Raw genomic sequence first — 16823 nt, 5'->3', positions numbered from 1 at the left:
CCACCATGACTACACCTATAGGGTCTCAAATTTCTTGATAGCTATTAATTAAAAGTTGCTCTCAGCTATGAAACACTGCCATTCTCTGCCACTCACCATGACAAGTGGTTCTGTTAAGGTCAATAAGCAAAGCATCTGTGACAGCTTCAAATCTCTGACTTCCATAGCTATTGTCTATATCCTCATTTACAGGGCTTACATAATTAGGTTAGGTGCACCCACACCCAAGGGGAGGGGATGTATAGGGAGTAAAACACTTGGGATCTATTTAAGGGTTCTGTCTACTGCAGATCCCATGGAAAGCATTTATCCCACCAAATGGCTATTTTTTTAATGTTTGAGATTTTAATTTAATGACTCCATTTCTCCCTTCCCTTTTCTTTCTTCAAAACCTCATACCGTTCCCTGTCCAATTCATGCCTTCCTTGTTCACTAATTGTTATGGCATGCATATATGTGTTTATATGTACATATATTCCTAAATACAATTTGTTGAGTTCATGTACTGTTTTCAGTGTTGACTCTTTGGCACTGGACAACCAATTGGAATGCTTCCCCTCTCCCCGGGAAGCTATTGAATGATTTTGACAACATAAGGATAACTGCATCACAATAACATTCTCCATTCTGGACAGGAGATAGACCTGGCAAGCAAAGGTTTCTGAATCCTTGAACCTCAATAGAGCCGTGGTTAAACAACTTCATCAAGCCTGAAAGATAGGCTTTCTTTCTTTGTTTTACCTTCAAAGAATTCACAATCTTTCAGTGAGACAGGAAGAAGGGGAGCCCCGGATTGGCCCAGGGGAGAGAAAACGTGCATTTTTTATTCTCATTTGTGTGTGTGTGTGTGTGTGTGTTGATAGGCTCAAATTCAGGGTTGTGCTCATGCTTCTCTGCTGAGGTACATTTCAGTCCAGCATGCATTTTAAAGAGTGAATCAATAATACAATTTCATATCTTTGCTGGGGCAGACAGACTTGTTAATGACCACTTTACATGAAGGCATCTGTATAAAAATACATGTTTTGTCTTTCCTTACTTGTCTTACCAGTTCTTCTCATAGAACTTCATGCAAAGAAGTTCTTTACTTGGAATGTGTCTCAAACGGTTCCCATTCATTTAAACAAGAGGAGCACTTTGTCTTGACTCAGACCTTGCCCTCCAGCACCTTGCTCTGTGTACTCCTGCATAGGTCCTTACCAAGCATACGGAGAGAGCACTTTGTGTGCTTGGTACTACTAGGGAATGCTGGTATTCAGATAAGCAAAATGTTGTCCCTGTCCACCGGGTGATGGCAGCTATAGAAGATGTGTATATATTCGGGAAAGAGCATGACAGGGGTAGACATGGGGGTCCGAGTCACAAAGAATGTGAGGGAACTTAAGGGAATAAGCATTTGGAAAGATGGCATTCCAGGCATGACAGACAGGCTGCGTACAGCTCAGATAAAGCAAAATAACAGTATGTTTCGGGAATGGCTCATGACTCTCGGAATAGGAATACAGGGGGCTTTGGGGAGACAGAGGGGCAAGTGGGCCCCAGAGTATGTAGAAAGGCATTTAACCTTCAAGTAGCAAAAAGTTGGTGAATGAGTTTAAGCAGAGCCAGGGGCTAATGTGACCAGTGTGACAGTTTAGGGTGACAAGAAAAACGTAAAATATACCATTAATATTTCATAGTGAGTCATTCCATATTGAAATAATATTTTGTTTAAATTGGATTCAATAAAATACCTTATTAAATTTTTTTTCACCCATTTTCGGGATTTCTCTTTAAAGTGTTGTTGCCAGAGGATTTTTCACTGGGCATGTGACTTACAATTGTGCTTCTCTTAACATTTGCTGGGCTAGAACTTTATTGTTGATTAAGAAGAGGGGCAAGGACAAAGGCCCAAATGCTATGTTTCAAAATCAGGGCTAGGACAATGGGCCATTAGAGGAGCCTGAGAAGGACTAGCCAATAAGAAAAGAGGAAAATTCGGGGAGTGTGCTGTTCCGAACAGAAATTGATACAAATGTTTTTTAAAAGGTGGACGGGAGGCATAGAGGTGCTTTGGGACGGCTGGCTTTAGCCAGAGCAGTTCTGCTGTGGGGACCAGGCGGGTGTCTTGGAGCTCTCGCTGGGAAGAGCACGGGAGAACTTCAAACGAAGCCACAGTAAGAGTAAGTAGGGAAAAAAAAAAAACCGCTTAGATTTTGTGTTTAACAAGACTGGGAAATATGAGGAGGTAACAGGAAAGGATTTGCAGTCATTTTTGTAAGCCAGTTGGACTTCTAATTTCCATTTTATTGTGATTGCCAACGTGGTGAGGAGGAGAGATGTTCCACCTATCCTACCTGACTGTGTGGGTAGTTCCTGGTGTTGATGTCCGCGGGGCATTTAGGATCCGTTGAAGGAAATGAGGCATGTATTCAAGAAAAAATTTCAGACAAACTCGGGTGGGGGGTATTAAACAAAATTACTTCTCACAATGGCACTGAGGTGCAGGGATGTCAAAATACCCCCTTTTCTTTGTTCTACCCTTGTCTTTTGTAAGTTTGAGTGCTGGGAAGGTACTGCCATGTTTACAAAGATGGCTACAAGTGTCACAGTGATTCCTCATCCATCACTCCTGGCAACGCCTTCTCCCTACCAGCCCTAGGCAAGATCCTCTATATCCATGCACTTGCCTATTATTAGGATTACTGTATTTTTTAAAGAGATGATGTCTATCCTAAGTGGGCAATTGCGTTTGAGTGTGTTTTCTTGAATAGTTTAAGGATAAAAGATAAGTAGCAAGGTGTGATGATTTTTTTTTGTATCCTATATATCAAAGGACTCATATTTCCCTCTTTTGTTCTGGATTTTTTAGTAAGATACCATGGCTGAGACATTAAGCGAAGTGTCCAGCAGTATGGAAGGTTTGGAAGTCACCAAGGAGGGTAAGTCACCCAATAAAACCTTAATGACTAGAACTAGAGTTACTGTGTACTGCAATCAGGAAAAAGAACTCCGTCACATATATATATGTAAAGACCGTTAGAAAGGGAAAGGGGGGGGAAGAGGTCTTAAGGGAGGGGTGAGTTAGGAAAACAATGTAATAGAAATCACGTGACATGAAAACAAAATGGAGGATGAAGGGATGAGGGAGGGTGGGGCATGAGAGGGGAGGGGCTGAAAGGTCTGAAATCTTTGCAGAAGCTTTTATTCTCTAAGGTAGAGGTATTTCTGTTTATTCAGAAAGAATAACCAGAACCAAACCACAGTGTCATGGATTCCATTAAGGTTTCAATGCAGACAGACATTCAGATTCAACCAAGGGAAGGATTTGTAATGAGGAGAGTAAAGGGGACAGAAACAAGAGGCCACCACAGGCATCTAAATTCAGATTATGAAAGGCCTCATGTGCCATCCTAGCTTGTAAGGTTTATGCATATATGGGCATGACTGCAGGAATGCAGCCATGATGTGGGGGTGGGGAAGAGGTGTTGGGGAATGGAGGAGGCTGCTGGGAGTGGAAGGGGTGGGGACAGTCGGAAGGCAAGATGAAATGGGAGGAGAATCAACAACAAAAACGTCATTTGAAACCGCCATGATGAAACCTAATGCTTTGTATTCTAATTAAAATAGAAATATTAAATTGAAATAAATCTCATTTGCAAGCCTTCCTCAAATGTGTATTCATTAGTGAAGTTGTTCATCTATCCATGAGAGACAGCTGAACCTGAGTGGAATGACTGAAACGGAGAGATAAATTATAAACTACAAAAACTGATTGTGTTTTCCTTTTTTATTATTAGTGTATATTAATTATACAAAATAATGGGTTTCATTGTGAAGATTTTATCTATGTATGTAACTTAATTTTAATATGGGCCACACCCCTCACCATTTCCCTTCCAAAAGCACATTTAGAAAAGGAACTATGAGACACAGTAAGAGTTGACTTTGAAGACAGAACCAGATGTAACAGTTAATTGGCTTGGTTTTTTTTCATTCATTCATTGAGTTTTCTTCCTATATGACTCAAAAGACTATCTATCTAGAAAGGTGGAGAGTAGAACCTCCTCCTGGCTTCCCGTAGGCCTAAGTTCACTGAATGCTTGAGGGATGGGGTACTGAGCTTGACCGTGGAGCCTTGATGATCTTTGGTGGTTAGCAGGGTCTCAGAGAGTTATTAGACACTCCAGAATATTTAAGAAATGGATATATGGATGAATGAGTGGATGAATGAATGAATGAATGACTGAAGTGACTCCTCATCAAAGTAGGCCTAATGACGTCATCAACTGACTGAGGCTTACAGAAGAGGCAGAAGTCTTGATAAAGGGCGGGGAGGGGTTTTGATATATTCTCCAAAAATTTCAAAAGATTATATATTTTGTTTGAACTAGTGTTGGCCAGAGAATAAAATGGCCATTTGGAGATGGAAGGGAGGAAAAGTTAGATGTGTGTGTGTGTGTGTTTCCAAAGGTAGCAAGGCAAAAGAACAATGTCTTCATTTTTTATTATGCATGTTAATGTTAAATTCAACCCAGATTGCCCATGTGTATAATGATAGAACCAAACACAAGAAACAGTAGCAACAATTTTTTCACTGGCTGGGATTTCTTCTGGAGGCTGTTTCGTGGCATGTGACACGTTCATTCTGGTGTTTGTTGTGTAAAGATGTTGAAAGTTGCTTACCGTTTAGAAATTGGATTGAACATAGAAATTAATGGCTTTGTTAGAGAAAGCCAGATAGCTGTCTCACTGGCTACAACAGCGACACCTTGTGGTGGCATGAGTTATACGCGTATATGTGACTTTACTGCTGGGTGAGTTTTTATCCCTATCTGCCTAACTACACTTTGTATTTCCAGTGGCTTATGAAAACCAGCATTTTGTGGATCATCTTCTAGAAATTTAAAAGCAACCCTTGAAAGAACTTAACTTGAAAGGTGTATTTATAATACCCAAATATCTGGCCAACAATTTTTTAATTTAAATTATTTGATTTATTTACATTCTGGTTGTTACCCCTCTCAGTCCACCCCCATAGCTCCTCATTCCATTCCCCCTCCCCCTTGCCTCTGAGATGGCACTCCCCTCACCAGGCCCCCCCTTCAGGGCCTCAAGTCTCTCCAGGAATAAGCACATCTTTTTCCACTGAGGCCAGACCAGGTAGACTTCTGATACTAATGTTCCAGGGGCCTCAGAACAGTCTGCATATGCTTGGTGGCTTGGTCTCTGAGAGCTCCCTGGCGTCTCAGTTAGTTGAGTCAGCTGGTTTTCCAATGGGGTCACTCTCCCTTTCAGCTTCTTTAATCTTGCCCCTAATTCAACATAGGGGTCCCCGACTTCAGTTCAAAGGTTGGGCATAAGTATCTGCTTCTGTCAGCTGTTGGTAGAGGCTCTCTGAGAACAGCCATGCCAGGTTCCCGTTTGTAAGCACATGCATCATAGCATCAGTAATAGTGTCAGGCCTTGGTGCCCCCCCCCCATATGTATCCTGTCATTGGACCACCTTTCCCTTTCTCCATTTTTGTCCCTGAAGTTCTTTTAGACAGGAACAGTTCTGGGTCAGGAGTTTTGACTGTGGGTTAGTAACCCTGTTCCTCTACTTGAGACCTATCTATTGGAGGTGGACTCTTGCAAAAAGTTCCCTTTGCCCAATGTTGGGCGTTTTGGCTAAGGTCACCCCAGAATACCTAGGATACAACGCACAGACCATAAAATGTATAACAAGCAGAAATGCCCAAGTGAGGAGGCTTCAGTCCCACTTTAGAAGGGGGAAAGAAATAATCATGGGAGGCAGAGGGAGGGAGGGATCTGGGAGGGAGGGGGGAGGGGGAGGGGGAGGGGAAAGGGGAACAGGATCAGATATGGGGGGAGGGGACAGGAGAGAAGCCCAGAGTGACAAGAGAATAAATGGAAATATGCAGCCTCAGAGAGTGGGAGGTGGGGAACCTCTAGAGAGTACCCAGAGACCCAGGAGGCGAGACTCTCTGACCAACACCTTTGATTGTATTAGGACTTCAAAAGTGTGTATCTATCAACTGGTTACTGTCTGAGATGGTGCCCTTCTTCTAAGCCACTGCTTAGGATCAGTGAGCATCCAGCACAACGTGTTTGCCAGTTTGGTTTCTTTGTGCCGTCCCAAATCCCCACTAGCAAAGCTACGCAGAGCCCACACTCATACAGCAACTAGCACCCAGTACAATGGAACCGTCTCTAACTCATGAGTGCCCCTAGTGGAAGGAGATGCGATGTGCATTATTTAAAGTATTTTGAATCTTTCTGGGAAAGTCAGTTGTTTCTTCCCTTCGAAGAATGAAAAACAAGGGAAAACCCGAAACCTGTGCATATTGAAAAGTCAGCACACAAGTCATCTTGTTCATGTAGGAGGATAAAGTACGTGTCAGTGTGATTTTGTCTGCTCATGGATGAGCATGTTTGGCAAATGTGGTTTCACAGCCTTACCACTTTTTTAGTATTAGTATTAGTACCAATTGATTAGGAGATTCACCCAGCTGTTCCATGTTTGCTGGTTGTATTACAAATGGAGCTGCTGGCTGCTGATGCTTCTCTCTTGTCTTTGCCAGTTCCTAAGAAGTGGGTTTGCAACTCTGAAATCTCTGGTTTTGCTTTTCTGTCTCCCATTCTGGGATTTTGAAGCAAAGCGGGCAGTAGGCCTCTGTATTTTGAAAGCAGATGGTGGTGCTTCTGATGGGGGACATGTAGCAGATTCTTCCCTTCTTGGCCCAACTCTTCTTTAAGGGCGGGCAGGCAGGCATTTGTGATTGGTGTGTTGGACCTGGCTCAGACCGGTTCAAACTGGCTCATACTGGCTCAGGTTGGTTTCAGAGACTGATTCAAAATGGCCATGGTGGGAGTGTTTTCTCTGCACCCAAAAGATTAAGAGTGCAGACCAGGGAGGGCTAGCAGGGAAATAGTTTTTAGCCCCAAACTGCAAATGTGATTCTAGCAATTAGAACTGCGCACATAAACCTCAGTCCTATAAATCCCAGCACTAAGGGTAGAGAGGCAGCTTCATCTATGAAGTGAAACCCTGCTTGTTTGTTTTTTTTTAAACTCTATAGTATTCTAGATTTAAGAAATTAAAAAAAAAATTAAAAAAAAAAGAAAGCCAAATCTGGGGTGGTGGCACCCACCTATACTCTTGGTGTGATGACAGGTGAATCAACAATTTGAGGCTAGCCTAGGCTACATAGTAAAACCCTTGAACAAAACACTTCACAGTTACATAGATTTGAAAAGCTAGAAGATTAAAAGATTGGCGGTGAAGGCCTAGAATACTAGCACTTGGAGGAGGAGGCAGGAGGATGAAGAGTTTGAGGGCAGCCTAATCCACACAGTGAGACTCTGGTTTCTTTTTCCTTTTTAAAAGAAAAGCCTTCACAGCTTTGATTTTTAAAACTAGAAACTTAAATAACACCAGCTAACCTGAGTAGTGGCACAGGCTAGCAATGCCAGCAGCACTCAGGGTATATAGAGAGGAGAACTGGGAATTCCAGGCCAACCTGGGCTACAGTATGAGACCTTAGTTTTTAAACCACCATAATTTCCAAGATTAAAAAAATAAACTGAAAGAGAAGACTTAGTCTGCAGTGGTGGCCTACATCTCTAGGATGGAGCCAAGCCTGAGGTGGAAGCACAGGCCTACAATACCAAACTCCAGATGTGGAGGGAGAAAGATCAAAAGTTTGAGGATAGCCTGGGCTATAGTGTAAGACTCGTTTTTTTTTTCCCTTTTAAAACCATCACAAATTCTTAGACTAAAGAAATTAAAAGTAAAAGATAAGGTCAGGCCTGGGGTGGGATCACAGGCTTGCTATACCTACACTCTGGGTGTGGAGGTAAGAGAACCCCAAATTTGAGGGCAGCCTAGGCTACAGAGTAAGACCCTGTTGTTTTCAATCCCCACAATTTCCTCAACTTAAAAACATTTAAAAGGTTTAAAGAGGTAGTCAAGCCTGGGGTGATGGCACAGGCCTACAGGCCTACAATACCAGCCCTGATGGGGTTGAGGTCAGAAGATGGAGTTTAAGAACAGCCTAGGCTTTTTAGAACAGCCTAGATGCCTTTTTAGAAAAGAAACACACATGATTCCCTAGATTTGAAAAAATTAAAGCATGAAATGAGAAGGTTAAGTCCAGGCCTGTAGTATCAGCACTTAAGCTGTAGAGGAAGGAGGGCCAAGTGCACTAGGTTACATATTGAGACCTTTTAAAGAAGCCTCACAAGTTCATAGCTTAAAAAAATCATTAGAAGAGAGACGGTTCAGTGGTTAAGAGCACTGGCTGCTCTTCCAGAGGTCCTGAGTTCAGTTCCCAGCAACCACATGATGGCTCACAACCATCTGTTATGGGATCCAAATGCCCTCTTCTGGTGTGTCTGAAGACAGTGACAGTGTACTCATATAAATAAAAAATAAATAAATCTTAAAAAAAATAACATTAGAAGATTAAAAGAGAAAGCACTGCTTGGGTCAGCAGCACAGGTTATATAAATAATACTAGAACCTAGGTTTGGAGACAGGCAGCTCAAGAGTGTGAGGCTATCTTCCACCACATAGTGAGACCCCATTTTTGTAAACCCCCATAGTTTTACAGTTTTAAGACGTTAGAACTTTAAAAGACAATGCAGAGGAGAATGCACGGGCCTGCAATAACAGTACTCTTGGTACGGACGCAGGAGGATTGAAAGCTTCAGGTCTGTGCTTTTTTAACCCCTAGAATTTCGTGGATTTACAAAATTAAAACATTAAAAGATAAAGCCAGGTCCAGGTGGTGGCACAGGCCTGTAGGCACTAAGGTAGTGGAGACTGGAGGATACAGAGATTTTGGACAGCTTGGGCTACGGGGGTTTCTTTTCTTTTGCTTTGTTTTGAATCCCTACACTTTCCTACATTTAAGAAATCAAAAGATTAAAAAGAAAGCCAAATGCAGGGTGGTAGCACATGCTTGCTATACCAGCCCTCTAGCTGCACAGGCAGGAAGCCTGGGCTACAGAGTACGCAACCCCGCCCCCCCCCCCCCAATTTCCTAGATTTAAGCATTTTAAAAAATACAGATAAAGCCACCCCTGGAGGGTGAATAGCACAGGCTTGTAATATCAGCATTGGGGAGTCTAAGGCAAATGAATCGGGATTTTAAAGACCAGCTGGTCTATATAGTGACACCCAGAGCCTTCCCTCCAATAAACTCAGACAAAATAAAATAGAAACATAAAAAGGTACAACGATGGAGGGCCCAAAATAAAATGCAGAGGAGCTTTCTCAGTCATTGAAATTGACAAGCAGGTGGGCATCTTATGAGTTTAAAGTTTAGCCTGAATTGAGGCTGCCTTAGGACCCCAAGGTGTGGCCTGGGTTGCTACATCCCACTGCAATTCAGACACTTGCTTAATAAGGTTCTAAGGGTGTCACAAACAAGTGAATAGTGAGATGGGTACCAGGAGTGAAATCTTCAAGGTACCTGGGATCACCAGCCTCTTCTTGCCACTATGGCTCTACCTCTCTTCTCCCTTCACTTCCTCCATCACACTTAGCCTCACATCCATTTCACATCTCACTTCCAGGAAAGAAGAAATCTAAGTTTAAAGCCTTTAAGAGCTTTTTTGGCAAGAAGAAGAAGAAAGAACCAGAAGAAGTCTTGGAAGGGACATCGCTAAAGCCAAGGTTTTCCAGCAGCAGTGTTAGTGTGTCTTCTCTGCAGCCAGTTCCGGAAGTGCAAGCGGAGTCCAAGTAAGCCCAGATGGGGTCAGAAGCTGGGGCTGGGGCTAGGGCTGGGGCTGGATCCAGAACAGGCACAAGCAAGTGGAACGATCATACTCAGGGCTTACTGCTCACGAGGAGCTTGTGGCCCATTTCATAACATCAGGAGGGTCCACGTCATGCAGGATCTGAATAATAAAATCTCAGAAAGAGGAGCATTTTTAGGACATGTGAGCTTAAGCATAGAATCTTTTGTTGCTGCAAAAGCACACAAACAAGCTAGCCAGCTCAATGCATCTTTCAGTCCCCCTCAGGACACTGGGTGGTCACAGAGCTATGAGTAAGGCTGTTTCTCAGCCACTCACACACATTCACATTTTTTTTTACATGTGATGTTCTGACTTAAATATCCTATTTCTTTTTTTCCTTTGGATATCCTGTACGTACAGCTATCCCTGGATTCGATCCCTCCATGGAGCACTCCTTAGACCACTTCTCATAACATTAATCTGCAGACATCTAGAGGTGCTGCTCAGAGGTCACTAGTGCTCCTAGCCATCCTCTGAGACTCTGCCATGCTAAGCCTCTCCCAATACTCCCCCAAATACTTCCCATGACATGATGACACGGAACTATGTATGGTTCTTTAATGAGTGCACCTACCATGAGGACTTTCAGATAGCCTTGCCAAGGGCTATTTCCCAACAACAGAAGGGCTTATTTCACACCGTACAAGCAATGCCATTGTAGGATATTGTCTCAAAGTAAGATTATAAGCACCTTGTCTAAACCAGAGGGATGGGGGATGGAAGGTCTGTCTGGTTTAGCCTGCATTGTTTTTGCAACTTGATAATGGCTATTTTTACAAAGATTGTAACTTCACACTCCAAAATGGTTCATTAGCTCTGCTGTATTTGCTACATTAAGAAATGTCGAGAGAGATCCAAAGCAGGTAAGGAAGGGGAGATAGTTTTGCAAGGAGCATAAGTTAAATAAAGTAGAACTCAAGAGCCTGAAGATCACTCCTGGCTTTTGTCCCTTGCTTAATATGCTAGGATGAAAACCTTAGAGAATGCCACTCAGGTGTTTGGAAGTGAGTTCAGGCTTTTTAATCCATCTAAACAATCATTGCTGTGCACAGACACCATGACCAAGGCAACTCTTATAAGGACAAGATTTCATCGAAACTGGCTTATAGTTCAGAGGTTTAGTCCATTATCATCATGGCAAGAAACATGACAGTGTGCAGGCAGACATGGTGCAGGGGAAGCTGAGAGTTCTACATCTTCATCTGAATGCTGCTAGCAGTATTCTGGCTTCCAGGCATCTAGAATGAGGGTCTTAAAGCCCACACCCACACTGACACACCTACTCCAACAGGGCCACACCTTCTAATAGTGTCACTCCCTGGACGGAGCATATTCAAACCATCACACTGAGTTCTACATCTTGTTCCAAAGGCAAACAGGAGAAGACTGGCTTTTCCACACTCGGCAGAGTTTCTTTTTTTGTTTTCATTTATTTATTATATGTAAGTACACTGTAGCTGTTTTCAGACACCCCATAAGAAGGCATCGGATCCCATTACAGATGGTTGTGAGCCACCATGTGGTTGCAGGTATTTGAACTCATGACCTCCAGAAGAGCAAGTCAGTGCTCTTAACCGCTGAGCCAAAGCCTCTGAGGCAGAGTTTCAAAGCCCCAACAGTGGCATTCTTCCTCTTATAAGGTCACACCTCTTAACAGTACCATTCTCTAAGGACCAAGCATATTCAAACCACCACAAGTCATAACACTTATAGCCAGCTGGGTGTGGTGACACAAGCCTCTAATGCCAGCACTCAAAAGGTAGAGGCAGGGTGACCTTTAGGAGTTTGAGGCCAGTTTGGTGTACATAAAAATTCCAGTCTATCCAAGGCTACATGGTGGGACCCTGTTTCATGAAACAAACAAACAAACAAACAAACAAACAAAGAGACAAATCAAACATTTTAATGCAGTATAATCCAAAAATATACTGGTTTAATATTTCCATGTTGAGGTATGATAGATAGTAAGAAAATATTGTCTTTCTTATAATTGAGCCATTATGTTTCCATAAGTGTAGAAAACACTGTAGAAAAAACCAAGTGCATGCAGAGTGCATGGGTTATGTATTCAGAACCAAGGTTGCAGTGAAAGTTCACAATACAACATGGATGAACACTGCCAGAAACACCCCACATTTGTTATGCAATTGATTCTGAATTAGTTTTTCATCATTGCTTGTTTACAAGTATATAAACACATAGAGGATTGCAAGTCACAATTTAAAAAACCAGGGCTTTGCAGTCACCATTCTAGCATGGATGGAGGAGGGGGACCATGAGGTTCTACCCCTTCATGAGGAGCTATTGGCAGTTGATGGCTACTAAAGAGTCTCAGTTTTCTTAACAGGTGTGTCCTTTGGTAGGTTAAATGTGTCCCAGTGGGTTGCCCCACACCCATGTGTATATTGGAAACACTAATTAGAGACAGTGAATTTAAAAAGGAGACAAGAAGAGGAGAGGGAGAAGTGGGAAAGAATAGTAAGAGTTGGAGGGTGAGGGGGAGTAAATACTGTTTGGTTATTGAATCCTGATTGGTCAACCCTGAAAACACACACAACAGAAAATAGTCTCAGCAGGTTATGCTTTTTATACTTATTCATATATTTATTTATATATGTAACAATAGTAGTTAAAGAAAAGGGCCATGAATTTGAGGGACAGGGCATGGGAGGGGTTAAAAGGAAGATGGGGGAGGGGAAAATGATGTAATTATATTTTAACAAAAAATAAACTAAATGAAAGAATATAGAATATATGAATAAACAATATATGAATAATATAATAATATAGAATAGATGAATAAAGAATATAGAATATATATATGAAATTCTCAAAGAATAAAATAAATAAGTAAGTTTAAAAAGAATAGATTTTTTAATAAAAAAGAAACTGTTATTAAAGCAATCATCATGAAATGGTGACTAGAGAAACAGCTGGCGCTATAGGACTAACAAGTGCCTTGGTGTGAGGCTGTCAGGATTTGGGCCCTGAACATGAGATGGTGACAAGTTCTTGTAACAAGGAACTTTCTTGGAGGCAACTTGAGATGCAGCAAAATAGAGAGAGCAAGAGCCCTGTGTGCTGAAGCACTAGCCTGCTGCTGGAGCTCGCTCTCTTCCTGTCTTCTCTCCTCCCATTCCTTTGTTTCTTACCCAAGTATTTGACATCATTCCCCATTCGCATGGGCATGCATCCACACTTGCATGTCGAATGGCTGAAAAACATATTACCATGTCCCCAAGGGTATCTTTAGTGCCATTTGCTGTTCTTTTGTTTTTAACATTTCTTCAAGTTGTTTCAACACACTTGGGATCAAGCTGGTCCCATTCCTAATTAGAAAGCCTGTCTAATTGATCCAGGGAAGGAACATATGAATGATGCATAAGGTTGATTTGGAAAAATAGGATAAATGTATCTTTAAGGTCTTGTAAACAAAGGGAAAAAAACAACTAAGAAAAAAAACCTCTATCTTGGGGTGGCTCTATCTTAGGTGGCTCAGTGGGTAAAGCTGCTTGCTGCTAAGCTTACAATCCGAGTTGCATTCTGGGGCCCTACATAGTGAAAGGAGAGAACTGACTCCCCAAATTTGTTCTCTCTAACCTGTAATATGTGGGCAAGCATGTACTCAGGCAGGCAGGCAGACAGACAGAAGACAGACAGACAGACAGACACACACACACACACACATTAAATAAATACATGTAAAAATGAAAAGACAGTATCTGGGCAGATCCTTGAATTTCAAAACAAATCAAATAAAAACACTCAAGGGAAATTTGACTGTGAAAAATTTTTAATAACCCTTCCATTTCTCAAGATTGTCACTATGGAGTTGTATGGTATATGGACAAATCGTATGATGACTAAACCATCTCAGTAGAATTTTCCTGTAAAACATATACAAATAATTTATTTCTTTTATTTTTGGAGATTTTGATACATTACATCATTTCCCTGTTCTCTCTCATCTCTCCAAGTCCTCATTGCTTTTATGATGACTATGAACCACAACAAAGACTGGCATACACAAATAATTTTTAAACATTAAAAGTAATCCAAGGCACAAGGCAGAAAATGAAAATCCCTCTCATATCTTTCGGTCCCTTCCTCAGAGGGATTCACCACTAATAGTCTCACCACTAATGACCCCCCAGACATTTTTCTGAACATAAATTATGTATGTATGTATGTATGTGTGTGTGTATGTATGTATGTACATGTATATGTGTGTATGAGTGTATGTGTGTCTGTGTGTGTGTGCATGTGTGTATGTGTGTGTGAGATGTGTGTATGTTGAATGGGTTCATACTGTTTTTTTTGATTTCTTACTCTCCATCTCAGAAATGGCTTTCTGTGTCAGCACACCTGCATCTCTGCATCCTTCTGAGCTCTCTATGGTATCTATGTTATGAAAATACCTTGCTCTTCAATTATTAATTCATTGCACTGCTTTTACAAGACGTTTCCTTTCCACATAGGCCCAAGAGCGGCATGGGAGCCAAGTCCATATCCCATGACAGTGTTTTCTGTTCGGATCTTGAGCCTGAAAAAACAGAAGGCAAGCTACACTCTTCTCCAGAGTCCCAGAGAAGCAGATCACTGAAGGTAACGATGAATTTGACTTTAGTCTGATTAGACACTATTTATTTTTCTATCCTGCCCCCTCATCAAAAGAGGGAGGAATTTGATCCTGCTTATCGACTAATTCTATCTCACAGAGCTATCTTACATCTCGAGTAATACAATATACAAATAGGCGTTTAACTATGTTATATGGCCAACACATAGTGTTGGCTGCCATGTGTATTCATTTAACACATTCAAGGATACCATCATTATTTTGATAGTGGACAGTTTTCTATTTCTATGCTAGAATGCCAAACCCCCAAGCTTTTCTCTTTCTCCACAGAGGTCTTCTAGCTCCAGAACTTTGCCTAGAATCACAGGAAGTGGTGCCCTTGGAGCTTTGAGTAAATCTGAGGGCCACTATTTTTCCAGCAGTGAAATCTGGGGCCCAGGCTCCAAATTTACTGAAGTAATACCATGGAAATATGTGTAGCATGGTCGGCTAAGTCACATAGACAGGTTGTCTTATTTAGAGTTTTACTACTGTGAAGAGACACCATGACCATGACTCTTATAAAGGACAACATTTAATTGGGATTGGCTTATAGTTCAGAGGTTCAGTCTATTATTGTCATGGTGAGAAACATGATAGTGTGCAGGCAGACATGGTTCTGGGTTGACAGGCAACAGGAAGAAGAGAATGGCACTGATCCTGACTCGAGCATCTGAAACCCCCAGTGACACATTTACACCAAAAAAGCCACACATACTCCAACAAAGGCACACTTCCTAATAGTGCTGTTCCCTAGGGGTCTTTAGGAGCCATTTTCATCCAAACCACCACATTTTACTCCCTGGCCCCTGTAGGCTTGTAGCTATATCATAGTCCAAGTTCAATTCCATATTCTATCACAGTATCAGCACTGTTTAAAGTCCACAGTTTAAAAGTCTCTTCTGAGACTCATGAAATCTCTTAACTGTAATCTCCTGTAAAATCAAAAAAGCAGACCATATACTTCCAACATATAATGGCACAGGATATATATTACTGTTTCAAAATGTAGGGATGGGAGCATAGTGGGGAAGTCCTGGACCAAAGCAAGACTGTAAATCAGCTGGGTCGACTTCAAACTCTTCATCTCCATGTCTGACGTCAAAGCACTCTTCAGATCTCCAACTCCTTTCAGCTTTGTTGACTGCAGCACACTCCTTTCTATTGGATTGGTTCTACTTCCTGTTAGTAGCTTTGCCCAGCAGCTATCCCATGGCTCTGGCATCTCTAACATCTTGGGGTCTCCAAGGCAATCCAGGCTTCACCTTTACAGCTTCACACAATGGCCTCTCTAGGCCTCCATGCAGAGACACCCCTGACACATGCCTGGCCTCAGTGGAGTTCCTTAGTCTTAGAGGGAGATTCCATAGCCCCTTTCTTGTATCCTTGACTCTAAAGCCAGAACCACATGGCCCAAGCTTCAAAGTTCTGTTGCTTGATGGAAATGGAACATGACCCCCTCTTCAATTACATCTTCACCAGCTTTCTGTTTTTGATGGGTTACTTTCCTTCCTAAGAGTGGCTGTCCTGGCACTTGCTCTATAGTCCAGGTTAGTCTTGAATTCAGACCCACCAGCTTCTGCTTTCTGAGATCTGGGACCAAAGGTGTGCACCACCACACCTGGCTCTAAGCTTTTCCTTAATTCCTTAATTCCTTTTTATTTTTCTTTAATTAATTTTCACTAGTTGGAAGCTTAGCAGCATGGAGTTTTGCCCAGAGACCACCACTCCCTTTATTCCACATAGCATCAGGTTTTTCTTTAATCTGTTTTCACTTTCTAGTGCCACCTTTCTCCTCCAACTGTACACTTTGTATTTTTCCTTGCCTAGCTCCTTTTCAGTATAGATCTGCATAAGACTGGCCTCTACTAGCCACACAGCACAGCTAGGCTGTTTGGAAATGCCCTATGCCAACGCAGTTAATCCATAACTCTTCAATTTAGCCTCAGGCAGACTCTTTGGTCAAAGGCAAAAAGCAGCTACAGTCTTCACCAAAATATCAAAAGAATGATTTCTAAGCAACATACCAATATTCTTCTCTTCTGAAGCCTCTAAGCCAGACCACCACAGTTCAAAAATCATACCCAGTACTACTGTCTTCCATACTTCTGCTAGTGTGGCCCATTTAGCCCCAGTTTAAAGCATTCAGATGCTTTTCTTCCTTCCTTCCTTCCTTCCTTCCTTCCTTCCTTCCTTCCTTCCCTCCTTCCTTCCTTCCTTCCTTCCTTCCTTCCCTCCTTCCTTCCTTCCTTCCTTCCTTGTTCTCTCTTTTTTCTTTTGTTCTTTCTTTCTTTCTTTTGATTTTTATTAGATATTTTCTTCATTTACATTTAAAATGTTATCCTCTTACCTGGTTTTCCCTCTGAAAACCCCCTATCTCATCCTCCCTCCCCTTGTTTCTATGAAGATGTTTCCCCCG

General features: G+C 41.9%; 1 protein-coding gene across 1 annotated transcript in view; it reads left to right on the top strand.

Moving 5' to 3' along the window:
* Window positions 1-2860: 2860 nt before the first annotated feature.
* Window positions 2861-16823, top strand: part of Kiaa1210 (KIAA1210 ortholog) — a 55044-nt gene continuing 41081 nt past the window's right edge. The window contains exons 1-3 of the mRNA XM_034485984.2: window positions 2861-2921; window positions 9562-9727; window positions 14265-14391. Of these exons, the coding sequence (XP_034341875.1) occupies window positions 2861-2921; window positions 9562-9727; window positions 14265-14391 (354 nt within the window). The remainder of the gene's footprint in view (window positions 2922-9561; window positions 9728-14264; window positions 14392-16823) is intronic.

The sequence above is a fragment of the Arvicanthis niloticus genome, chromosome X (genome assembly GCF_011762505.2).
Source record: "Arvicanthis niloticus isolate mArvNil1 chromosome X, mArvNil1.pat.X, whole genome shotgun sequence".
Lineage (NCBI taxonomy): Eukaryota > Metazoa > Chordata > Mammalia > Rodentia > Muridae > Arvicanthis > Arvicanthis niloticus.
Note: the sequence above shows the minus strand (reverse complement) of the source record. Positions and strands in the feature narration are given on the sequence as shown.